The sequence below is a fragment of the Heteronotia binoei genome, chromosome 2 (assembly GCF_032191835.1).
Source record: "Heteronotia binoei isolate CCM8104 ecotype False Entrance Well chromosome 2, APGP_CSIRO_Hbin_v1, whole genome shotgun sequence".
NCBI classification, from domain to species: Eukaryota; Metazoa; Chordata; class Lepidosauria; order Squamata; family Gekkonidae; genus Heteronotia; species Heteronotia binoei.
The window spans coordinates 84,657,563-84,670,111 of NC_083224.1; the positions used below are offsets into that span (position 1 = coordinate 84,657,563).

Here is a 12,549-nt window from a genome sequence, read left to right on the forward strand (position 1 = left end):
GAATAAAGTGCTGAGTGCAAAAGGTGCTTGTATAGTAAGTAGTAACAGTTCATTCTTTGAAGACTCCACAGGTCCACCTCCGACGGAGCCTGAAGCCGGCTGACACTTGCTGCACCGTTTCAAATGCTTTTGTCAACGAGGGGAAATAGAAGTTCTTCCAACAATTTACAACAAGAAAATATTCAGAAGCACATACAAGCATTTGCAAAACCTTCCAAGGGCGTTACACCCTTGGAAGGTTTTGCGAGTGCTTGTATCCATGGTCATTTCTGGTGTAGCAGGCAGGATATGCGGAGAAGAGCAAGAAAGGTTGGCAGGGCCAATGCATGTTGACTTTACAAATGAAAACAAGGACTTAGTTAGATGTGGAGTTTAAATCACATATTCTGCTGTACGTGCATTAAATTTCACACATAGAAACAAAACAAAACAAACACACATACAAACAAAAATCAAGTGTGCATTGTACATTGTACACTGGAAACAGAGCTTCTGCTGTTAGAGAAAGAGGAAGTTTCAGAGCTGTTGGGAATGGTGGTGGAACAATCATATTAGTGAGAGATGGAGGAAGGCATAGGACTGGTAAAGCTCCATGGGGCATGTGGCCCTCAGTTTCAACATAAAAAATGGTGATCAGGAATTCTGGTTCTCAGAAGGCCCTTCGCTCAAGAGTTTCTGTATCTGGTAGTCCTAACAAATGTGTGGATTAGTTTCTAGTATGATAACTACAGAAGCTATATGGTTCAGAGAATCTTTTTATACTCATCACTGCAATTATACTCATCACAGCTCAAGCAATTTGGGAGGGAAACTCTATGGTACCAGAGGGACAGCAGAGATCCTGGGAAATATAGAGGGTACCATAGAGTTTCCCTCCCAAATTGCTAGAGAATCTGGAAAAAACATAGAGTTTTGCTGGAAGTTCCTAGAGCGGCTGGTGTGTGATGCTGTCAGCATGATGACATCACTTGCGAGTGACATCATCGCTCCACACACATGTAGCTTGCGTGGAAACAGTCCCCCACCGGAGACCACAGGGGACTTGGCAGCCCTAGAAAGGGGGAAAATGGAGTGCAGAAAGTGGATATGGAGAACATTTTCTTCCTTCTCCATAATATTAAAGATCAGGGGCACCCACTGATGGGCAGTAGAGTTAGAGTAGACAAAAGAGAGGATTTCTTGACTCAGTAACTGTATAATTTACTGTCAGTGGAGACACTGATAGGGTTGCCAGGTCCCCTCGTCATTGCTGCTGGGGGATTTGGAGAGCATTTCAGGGGTGGCAGGATGTCCCCAATATGATGACATAATCCAAAAGTGACATCATCATATTGCTAGCATTGCACACAATGCTCTGTCTTTTTGGCAAAACTCCATGGGCTTTTTGCCTTCGAAACCATAGAGTTTGCCCAAAAACCAGAGTGTTGCATGCAATGTCACTGACACAATTACATCACTACTGGGTGATGTTATCACATTGTGCAATGATGTCTCTGTTTGCGGGTAGGGTTTTCCCCACTGGCCAGCAGGCCAGCAGTGGATTGAAGCCCCCAAAAGCAGGGGAACCACCACTAGACCTGGGGGCTAGGAATCCTAGACACTGATGGCTACTAACATAAATGGTTTTAACAGGGGTTAGATGGATTCATAAAGACGGTCCATCCATGAATACTAGCTTGATGACTGGAGGGAATTTCTATGTCCAGAGGCACTAAGCCTCTGAATGCTACAAAGCAGCATCAGGTGAAGCCTTGGACTCTATGCCTGGTTGTTAGCCATCCAGAGGAACTGGTTGGCCACTGTGTGAAACAGGATGTTGGACTTGATGAACCAGTGGACTGATCCAGCAGGGCAGCTGTTATGTTCTAATAGCACATGAAAGTATGAAGCCATAAATAGGAGTGACATTTCCTTCTGCTCTTGTATTCTTGCAAGTAGCCATTTCACCCTCCTTCCTCCAAATAGACCATCAGAAGCTGAACCCCATAGCTCAGTGAGCCATGGGATTTTTTACCTATCTCTGTCTCTCACCTATTAACAACTGGATTCAGCTGCTCTGAGGATGAGCAATGCCTACTGTACTTGGTGCCCATTTAGACCCCCAAAGAGTATTACTTCTGCACCAGTTTTCTCTTTGTTCTTATCCTGCACCTAATAGATATGTATTGGTTCAATGAGGTTGTGTATTTCCCTGCACTTTCACTGTGTAGTAATTTTGAAGTTCAGTTCTGTCTGCCAGATGGAACAAGCAACTTTCTGAAATCCACAAAGTAGGTAAACATTTTCTGTTTCCCCTTGATTTTTTTTCATAGGGTTATCACACATTTGTAAGATAAAAAATGTGATCATTTATCCTTCCTCTTCCAGGCAAAATGCTAGGCTGATTTTCATAGATCTGGGAATGTTATCTCAGTGAATTTCCACTGGTAGAAACCTTACTGAAATCCATGAATGAGTTAAAGTTTTCAAATGTGATTCCTTCTCCTCATTTGTTGCTTTTGTACAAATATTGTATATCTCAAAAGCACCCTGAAACAATAGCAATGAAATTTTGATCAAGTGAATCCTGAAAACTTTTGCACACTAAGTTATACCATTTTGTCAAGTTCCCTGATAAAAGATCTGAATAACTAATGTTCTTTTTAATGCTTCCATTTGATTTTCTTTCTCTTTCTCTTTTTCACTTTCAAGGATTGTGGAGAAAGGAACAAAGGAGGTTTTGTTTTTGCCTCTCTGCTCTTCTCCTTCGTGTAAAGTTATGCAAAGCCTTGAGCCTTTCTCTAACTGTGCTACTACAATCCTCCAGAGGGCTGCAAAAAGGACCTAGTAAAAGACTTGGGAAGTCTCTCCTTCCTTTACCCACCTGTCTTGGAATAGATACTGGAGTGGACTGGGAATCTTGATGGAAAAGTGAAAGGGGAATAGAACCATGGTTTTTCCTTTTCAGAAGACAACTGATTGTTTTTTGCCTTCAATCTCAGCCCTTTGAAGTTTCTTCTTTCCTTTGGTGAGCTTTCAGTGTGGAGCCAGCTTCCAAGCCAAGAAAGCTAAGAAGTTGGGTGAAAAGTCCTTGATTTCCATGGCTCTTTAGATTGATGGGTTTTAATTTCAAGGTGTTGTTGGCAATGACTGGGAAGAACAGGGGATCTTTGTGCATGGAGCAACTCTCTTTCTGCCTGCTCTTGAGTATCTGCTGTGGCTGGTGGTATCAGCCAGCTAACTCAGCCAAACCCAAAGGCCAGGGACACCCTCACATGAACTCCATCCGCCTTGATGGGGACATCACCCTAGGAGGCCTCTTCCCTGTCCATGGGAGAGGCTCAGAGGGCAAGGCCTGTGGGGAGCTGAAGAAAGAAAAGGGGATTCACCGACTAGAGGCCATGCTTTTTGCTTTGGACAGAATCAACAATGATCCAGACTTGCTCCCAAATATCACCTTGGGGGCTCGCATCCTGGACACCTGCTCTCGAGATACCCATGCCTTGGAGCAGTCACTCACCTTTGTCCAGGCTCTTATTGAGAAGGACAGTACTGAGGTGCGCTGTATTAATGGTGGGCCACCTATCATCACCAAGCCAGAACGTGTGGTTGGGGTAATTGGAGCATCTGGCAGTTCAGTCTCCATCATGGTGGCCAATATCTTGCGCCTCTTTAAGGTAAGGCTTTTATTGTCATCTACTCTTTCTGTCTCAGATTCTCTCATATTTCAACTGAGCAGGATGATTAGTAGTTCAACCTCTTCCTTCTTGCTGTAGATGCTCAAATAAATTCCAATGACTGCTAAGTTGGGGCAAAAAAAAAAGTAAGTAGTTTTAACAATAGTTCATGCTTCCTGGTGGGGAGAGAGGAGGCAAACTGTATGTCTCAGTGGGTGTTTAAACAGCTCCCTGTCTCCCTTGGAGAGGGTGGGCTATGACCCTTCCTTTCCATTACAACCATGATATTTTGAACAGGTTTTTTTTTCTTTTGCTTTTCCCACTTATGTGAGGAAAGCTGGCAAATTGATTCTGATACCATTAGATATTATGGGGAGGGTGTTCCTCCATGTGGAGAGGGTTGGGGGGAATTATACAGTTCAGTTTACAGTTGAAGCAAATGTTCATACAGCTTGTGTCCCAGAAACTGCAGTGGGAGGTTGAGGAGGTGGGGAAGAATTAGAGATTGGCTCCGTGAAAGCATTTATAAACCAGCATGAGAAGGAAGGCCCTTTTCAAAAGCACATGGTAATTTCCAACCCTAGAGGATGCAGTTAGCTCTGGGTGCATGCAAGGGAAAGGCCTCTGGCCTAATTCACCTTTCAGAGCTACAGTATCAGGAGAATTCTCCTACCCTGACTTCCCAACACCCTCCAAACTGCAATTGGTGGCAGACTGTTGTTTCTGATACCCAGGGGATAGTGATACACTTCTATGCTATTTTGTTCAAAATACTCTATTACTGAAACAGAGTATGTGTTAGTTTTGATACAATTTTTTTTATATTGCTAGACTGTCTGAGAAACGAACGGGGTCAGTCTTTCTGGTGTAGGATATTTACTGTAAATGACAGTGGTACAGAAATCACTTTTTAAAAAAATCTCAGTTAAAACAATTATTTTAGAATTACAATCCCATGTACGGTTGCCAATCTCCAGGTGGGGCCTGGAGATATCCCGCTTTTGCAACTGATCTCCAGCTGGCAGAGATCATCTCCCCTGGAGAAAATGGCTGCTTTGAAGGGTGGACTTTATGACATTGTCCCATTCTGAGGCCCCTCCCCTCCTCAAACCCCTCCCTACCTACCTTGTCCCAGATCCACTCCCAAAGGCTCCAGGTATTTTCCAACACAGACCTGGCAACCGTAAACCCCAGTTGTGTGACATAGCTCTTTGGTAATTTCAAATTCAATATGATATTGTTATATTATATAGTCTGGCTCTGTGTATGGTTATAATTTCCAAACCAGGGCCAGTCTTTCACCCCATCACTTGGAAATAGGGTTGCCAAATCCAATTCAAGAAATATCTGGGGACTTCGGGGGTGGAGCCAGGAACAAGGGTGTGACAAGCAGAATTGAACTCCAAGGGAGTTCTGCCCATCACATTTAAAGGGACAGCACACCTTTTAAAATGCCTTCCTTCCATAGAAAATAATGAAAGATAGGGTGTGACAAGCAGAATTGAACTCCAAGGGAGTTCTGCCCATCACATTTAAAGGGACAGCACACCTTTTAAAATGCCTTCCTTCCATAGAAAATAATGAAAGATAGGGGCACCTTCTTTTGGGGCTTGTAGAATTGGACCCCCTGGTCCAATCCTTTTGAAACCTGGGGGGTATTTTGGGGAGAGGCATTACATGCAATACTGAAAATTTGGCACCTCTACCTCAAAAAACAGCCCCCCCAGAGCCTCCGATACCCGCAGATCAATTCCCCATCATTCCCTATGGGAATTGTTCATGGAGGTGCATAATGGAGGTGGGGCTTCCCCTGCCGGCCAGCTGGCTTGTTATTAATTAATTAATACCCTGTAAGCAGGGCTCAGGGTGGCTGACATCAGAATAAAACACAGTGATCCTAGTTAAATCAGCATTAAAACACAATACAGCTCAATGTAAAAACAGATCCAAGATGGCGACTAGGACTACCAGACTCCAGGTGGGGCCTGGAGATCTCCTGCTTTTACAACTGATCTCCAGCTGGCAACCCACTCTTGCTTCCTGTGTTGCAGTCTGTTTTCTCAGGCAGTTCAACCCCATGGCTTGCCTAATCACTGACCCTGACTCAGTTGCTAGGACAGAAGGCCAGTTTGCTTCACTTTTCAGCTGTTTGCCATCTTATCCTATAAACTGGAAGAGAAATAATGGAAAGAAGTATTGAGGAACATGAAGATAATATTAACATTAATTCAATGAATGGCTTTCCATTTCTACCCTTGGAGGCAAATAAGAGCATTCCGGGTTGGGAGGACAAAAGAAATGTTCATGCATTCATCCATGTGGACATGAACACACGGAAAGGGGGAATGGCTCAAAGGTGAATATTCAAATTGTAGGTTTACATGCTCTATATGCACATATATGGAAAAAGCCAACATGTGTCCAAACTGCATTCACATAGGCTGATTTTACAGGCTTGAATGAACATAGGGGTAGGGGAGTATGACCAGTGAATGCATCCTCAGTCACCCTCCCTTATTCATGTTTATGCAGATTAATATGTGAATCATCCTATTAAGTAGGATAAAGACTGAATATAGTTATACCACCACACATTCTTTATACTTTTGGCACGGCCTTCTGAGCCTGCATGGAAGTTGTAAGGAAACCATATCAAAAAGGACAAATTTGCCCTGCTCATCCCAAGTAGGGAAAAGGGTGTTATGTTTGTACCAGTTTTTGAATGATGCAGTGATTGGATCATTTGTCCATTTGGGCTGGGCTGTTTGCCTTGTGGAGCCCAGCGGATGGAAAGGAGGTAACAAAGCTTCTATATATGAGGGCTGCTTTATGCAGGGTTTTACTGTGAGCTGATGCATCTGCCCTACATGTGAAATTATATGGATTAGACGACAAAGATGACGACTGCAGATTTATACCCCGCCCTTCTCTCTGAATCAGGATCTCAGAGCAGTTTACAATCTCCTATATCTTTTCCCCCCACAATAGACACCCTGTGAGGTGGGTGGGCTGAGAGGGCTCTCACAGCAGCTGCCCTTTCAAGGACAACTCCTGCGATAGCTATGGCTAACCCAAGGTCATTCCAGCAGCTGTAAGTGGAGGAGTGGGGAATCAAACCCAGTTCTCCCAGATAAGAGTCCACACACTTAACTACTACACCAAACTGGCTCTCAAGTCACCTGTTTATAGATGGAGCAGGATTTTTTGGGGGGATTCCCTGTAAACTGGCTATTTGAAAGCCTTTTCTGCATGTTCCATGTTACTCTGGTGTTGCTCTGGCACCACAAAACAAATTCTTTGGACACGTGTGTGTATTCATCTGAAGAAGTGAGTTCTGAGCCACAAAAGCTCATGCTGGAATAAGTATTGTTATTCCTTAAGGGGCTACTAGTTTTCTTGGTTGGGAGGGTGGGGTATAAATTGAACTAATAAATAAATAAAATTATGCAGAACAGTAATAAACAAGCTAATTTAATCTAAATGCTTGGTGTTTGATGTGGGCACACATTTAACTCTGGTAAGAATCCCAAGCTAGACTGAGCAAAATGGGTTGAATGTTATATCCTTCTGCCCTTTCCATAATATTGCCTGGCTGTAGACATGCCATCTTGGGCTCTAATTCACCTTTGGGAAGGTGGTTGGCACATGCTGCCAACTGGAGTATGTGAATGTATGTGAGACCTCTAGCATATCACTGGGACTGGTCTGGATAGTAGAAAGTAGAGCCGTTTTTAACAAATCTTTTCTGAAAATATTCTAGATATACCGAGCCATGATTTTGCCAGATATCTGAGAAATAGCAGTTCGTCATAATAAAATCATTTGGAAAGTCAGCTTATGGGATGTCAACACTTCAAAAAATGTCCCCTGTAAAATGTGTCTAGAGTAGAATTTCATACCATTAGAACTGAGAAATCTGAGAAAAGTATTGGCCATTATTCCTGTGTCTTTGACTTGCTTCATATGTTTTGCATATTCTTCCTATGTGGAAAACACTCTTGTTTTGCAGATAACATTCAACCTACATTTAGAGCATACCATACTATACTACCTGTCTACTGTGTGGGTGGCAATGGTGCAAATTATTCACATTTTATCATTTATATGCAGATATTATATCATTTCCTACATGGATATGTTTTGCTGTCCTTATATACAGTTTGTGGTTCAGGAGCACTAACAGCAATCATTTTGACCATTTTAGTCTGACCTAGCTACACTAGTTCTATCCTGATGCATGCAAGTCTCCAACTATGAAGAGGATGCAATAATAAGATAAGCCCAGGTGAATCTCATGCAGTGGGTTATTTAGAGCATTTGAAAGAGTTCTGGTAGGCAATGGAGAGAGATGTTCAAGTCAACTCTTCGTAGTGCATTAATTCTGTGAAGGTCATTGGCACTGTTGAATAAAACATTCCTTTTCATTCTGTTCTCAGAATTGTTTGGCAGGTGGGGATACTTTGTAAAGTCTCTGACCCTTTGTGGGAGAAAGAGCAAATATATATCAAGCTTTCCCCACATAACAAGATAGATTACACTTGTTATGAATGTCATGGTAGCCTGGCTAAGTCAGCACATCTTTGCACAACTTGAAGCAAAGGAAAATAGCAACAGATCAAGGATGTGTCCAGATGGAGGCTTTTTTGAGTTTTAGGATCTAATGCATCATACTGGATACGTACCAGCCTTACAGGAACTATGTCCCCATTAATCTTATATGGCAGACTGACAGTTAGGAAGATCATTGTGAGTGGCAAAACAGGGTTATGGAAGGGTGGCCAAGGGTAGCTCTCCAGATGTTTTTTGCCTACAACTCCCATCAGCCCCAGCCAGCATGGCCAATGGCTGGGGCTGATGGGAGCTGTAGGCAAAAAACATCTGGAGAGCTACCCTTGGCCACCCCTGGGTTATGGCATGAAACCTTATATTCATGGTGGTACCTTTTTAGCTGCTTCTGGGGGTGGGGGGAGACACACTTCCCTTCTTTGCACTAAGCAGCATTGTGGTAGTTTGGTATAATGGTTAGAATGTCTTCACAATGCATCCTGGTCCATGGGTCATCTCTTCCGTAGCTTCTGTGCTTTCTAATGAGGGCTAGTCATGGAGCCTTCTTATAGATAAACCTGTGCATTATTTGTCCATTTGTGTCCTATTCTTGTATACCATGTTATTCTCTGTAGCCATTAATACATCTAATTCTCAACATGGCCCTATCCAGAGGCTGGAGCTATGAACAGACAAGACAGATCTTTTTATAAGAATGAGTCCCAGGTCTGCAGGAAAGAAAGAAAGAAAGAAAGAAAGAAAGAAAGAAAGAAAGAAAGAAAGAAAGAAAGAAAGAAAGAAAGAAAGAGAAAGAAAGAAAGAACCCCCCCTGAAATCTTAAAAAAAACCTGCCTCCACTTAGCTGAGTTAAAACCAATAAAGTAAAAAGCCTCAGTGTAACAAAGTCTCAGTGCACACAAATTACAAAACCAATCAAATATTCTATTGTAAATTGTGCAAATGATCATGAATAGTTCATTCCACAAAATACTCTATATTAAAAAGTGCATAGAAAAGAACATCCACCATTCATATAAAGAAGAACAGAGAATCCACATCAGTCCAACTTGTAAGTCTTTTTGTCCTTGAACCCAGTCAATACCTTCTTTACAAGTAGATCTCTTCTTTACAAGTGGTGAATATAGGAGTGGAGGTAGTCTTTAAACTTCAGCCCAATGATTCCAGCAATGAGCAAAAGCAGTATTTTGTGTCTCATTTTACTGATGCTTTATCCAAGCTTTAAATGGTCCAGAATAAATTAAAGAATAAAATAAGATGGGAACATCTGTCTATTTATTTAAGGTTACAATTTTAGCTGAGCAGTAGGGGAAAATACAGGGAGAAATGGGGTGGAGTCAGAATTAGCGTTGCTGGGGACACTGCATTGCCACTTCTAGCATGACTCAGAAGGGATGTCATCATACTGGATGCTAGAGCATCACCAGTGACCCAATAACATCACTTCCAAATCATGCTGGAACATCATGACATGCCAGTGAGGCCCCCACTGGTTGCTAGCCTCCAAGTTTAAGGAGGATATAGACAAGCTGGAACATATCCAGAGGTGGGCATTGAAGATAATGAGGGGTCTGGAAACTTAGTCCTATAAGAAAAGGTTGAAGGAGCTGGGTATGTTTAGCCTGGAGAGGAGACTACTGAGAGGTGACTTGATAGCCAGCTTCAAGTATTTGAAGGTCTGTCATATAGAGGATAGAGCAGAGTTGTTTTCTGGTGCCCCAGGTCAGACCAGAACCAACAAATTGAAATTGAATCAAAAGCATTTTTGGTTAAATATTAGAAAGAACTTCCTGACAGAGCAGTTCCTCAGTGGAAAAGGCTTCCTCAGGAGGTGGTGGGCTCTCTTTCTGTGGAGGTCTTTAAGCAGAGGCTAGATGCCATCTGACAGCAATTCTGATTCTGTGAACTTAGGCAGATCATGAAAAGGAAGGCAGGAAGGGATGAGCCAGTTCTTAGCTTTTGTGGACCTTTTTATATGCCCAGGGTAATGCTGATCACCACATTGGGTTAGTAAGGGATGTTCCTCCAGGCCAGATTGACCTAGGGATCCTGGAGAAACGTCGGCTGAGGGGTGACATGATAGAGGTTTACAAGATTATGCATGGGATAGAGAAGGTAGAGAAATAATTACTTTTCTCCCTTTCTCACAATACAAGAACTCGTGGACACTCAAAGAAATTGCTGAGCAGTTGGGTTAGAATGAATAAAAGGAAGTACTTCTTCACCCAAAGGGTGATTAACACATGGAATTCACTGCCACAGGAAGTGGTGGCAGCTACAAGCATAGCAAGCTTCAAGAGGGGATTGGATAAACATATGGAGCAGAGGTCCATCAGTGGCTGTTAGCCACAGTGTATTGTTGGAACTCTCTGTCTGGGGCAGTGATGCTCTGTATTCTTGGTGCTTGGCGGGAGTGGGGGGCAACAATGTGAGGGCTTCTAGTGTCCTGGCCCCACTGATGGACCTCCTGATGGCACCTGGGTTTTTTTGGTCACTGTGTGACACAGAATGTTGGACTGGATGAGCTATTGGCCTGATCCAACATGGCTTCTCTTATGTTCTTATGGAGGTTTTTTGCCTTCCTCTGGTCATAGTGCAGGGATCACTGGGAGAGTGCATGGGAGGAAGGTAGTTACAACTTTCCTTCTTTGCACAGGGTGCTGGACTAGAAGACCCTTGAGGTTGCTTCCAGCTCTATGTTTCTAAGTTGTGAGAGCAATTTGGTACTCATAAATGATTTAGAGTTGAGAGTGAGCAGTGAAGTGGCCAAGTTTGCAGATGACACTAAATTGTTCAGGGTGGTGAGAACCAGAGAGGATTGTGAGGAACTCCAAAGGGATCTGTTGAGGCTGGGTGAGTGGGCGTCAATGTGGCAGATGAGGTTCAATGTGGCCAAGTGTAAAGTAATGCACATTGGGGCCAAGAATCCCAGCTACAAATACAAGTTGATGGGATGTGAACTGGCAGAGACTGACCAAGAGAGAGATCTTGGGGTCATGGTAGATAACTCACTGAAAATGTCAAGACAGTGTGTGTTTGCAATAAAAAAGGCCAACACCATGCTGGGAATTATTAGGAAGGGAATTGAAAACAAATCAGCCAGTATTGTAATGCCCCTGTATAAATCGATGGTGCGGTCTCATTTTGAGTACTGTGTGCAGTTCTGGTCACTGCACCTCAAAAAGGATATTATAGCATTGGAGAAAGTCCAGAAAAGGGCAACTAGAATGATTAAAGGGCTGGAACACTTTCCCTATGAAGAAAGGTTGAAACGCTTGGGGCTCTTTAGCTTGGAGAAACGTCGACTGCGGGGTGACATGATAGAGGTTTACAAGATAATGCATGGGATGGAGAAAGTAGAGAAAGAAGTACTTTTCTCCCTTTCTCACAATACATTTGATGAAATTGCTGAGCAGACAGGTTAAAACGGATAAAAGGAAGTACTTCTTCACCCAAAGGGTGATTAACATGTGGAATTCACTGCCACAGGAGGTGGTGGCGGCCACAAGCATAGCCACCTTCAAGAGGGGTTTAGATAAAAATATGGAGCAGAGGTCCATCAGTGGCTATTAGCCACAGTGTGTGTGTGTATATATATATAATTGGGAGAAAGGTGTGTATAAATTATGTAAATAAATAATTTTAAAAGCTACAGATTGGAAAGGGGCAGATAAAAGAGAGGTTGGTTGGTGAATAAGAAGGAGAGAAGGAAGCAGAGGAAAGGGAAAGATATGGAGGCTGCCAGGAGGACAGAAAAAGGATATGGAGTGGGAAAAGGATACAGAGGAAATGAAACAACAAGTCATTGTAGTTTCGCCATTTCTGTGTAATGTTTTCTTATTTCTTATTTTCTTGCCTTTCACTATTTATTAATGTATCATGGATTTAATTATTATGCATTCATTGTATGTTATGCATAGTACCTCAATGACCGCTTAATTTGTATCGCTTAAATTTTGGAGCCTGTCCCTTTCCTCACCTGGTGATAAGAAGGTGAAGTAACAGGTTACTCTGATAAGGGGAGTCTACCTAATTAACAAGACCTGGTCTGAGAAGACCTCCTCCCCAGATCCCTAGAGGTTATGGATCAGCCATTCTTTCTCAGCCTGATGCAGCTCTTTGGTTGTTTTTGGGGTACTATAAAAGAGAGGAAGACTATGTATGCCGCCCATAGCTCATTGGAGGAAAGGCAGGATAAAAATGAATAGATAGCAATGGCAATGAGGTGGATAGTTGAGTTTCTCTACCAGCAATGACTGGCAGGGGTGATGAGATAGAGATGGCGTAAGTGTATAGAGATTTATAGAGGTAGGGGTAAACTGTAGCTGGC

The 12,549-nt window shown here is 42.8% G+C and overlaps 1 protein-coding gene across 2 annotated transcripts in view; it reads left to right on the plus strand.

Annotated features, from left to right (window-relative positions):
- The window catches only part of GRM4 (glutamate metabotropic receptor 4), a 618,169-nt gene that overhangs the window by 88,124 nt on the left and 517,496 nt on the right, over positions 1-12,549 (plus strand). The window contains exon 2 of one of the 2 annotated variants that reach the window (XM_060231489.1): positions 2,692-3,656. The exons of the other annotated variant lie outside the window; for it this stretch is intronic. Coding sequence (XP_060087472.1) covers positions 3,096-3,656 — 561 coding nt within the window. The 5' untranslated portion in view covers positions 2,692-3,095. The remainder of the gene's footprint in view (positions 1-2,691; positions 3,657-12,549) is intronic. 2 annotated transcript variants of the gene reach the window in all.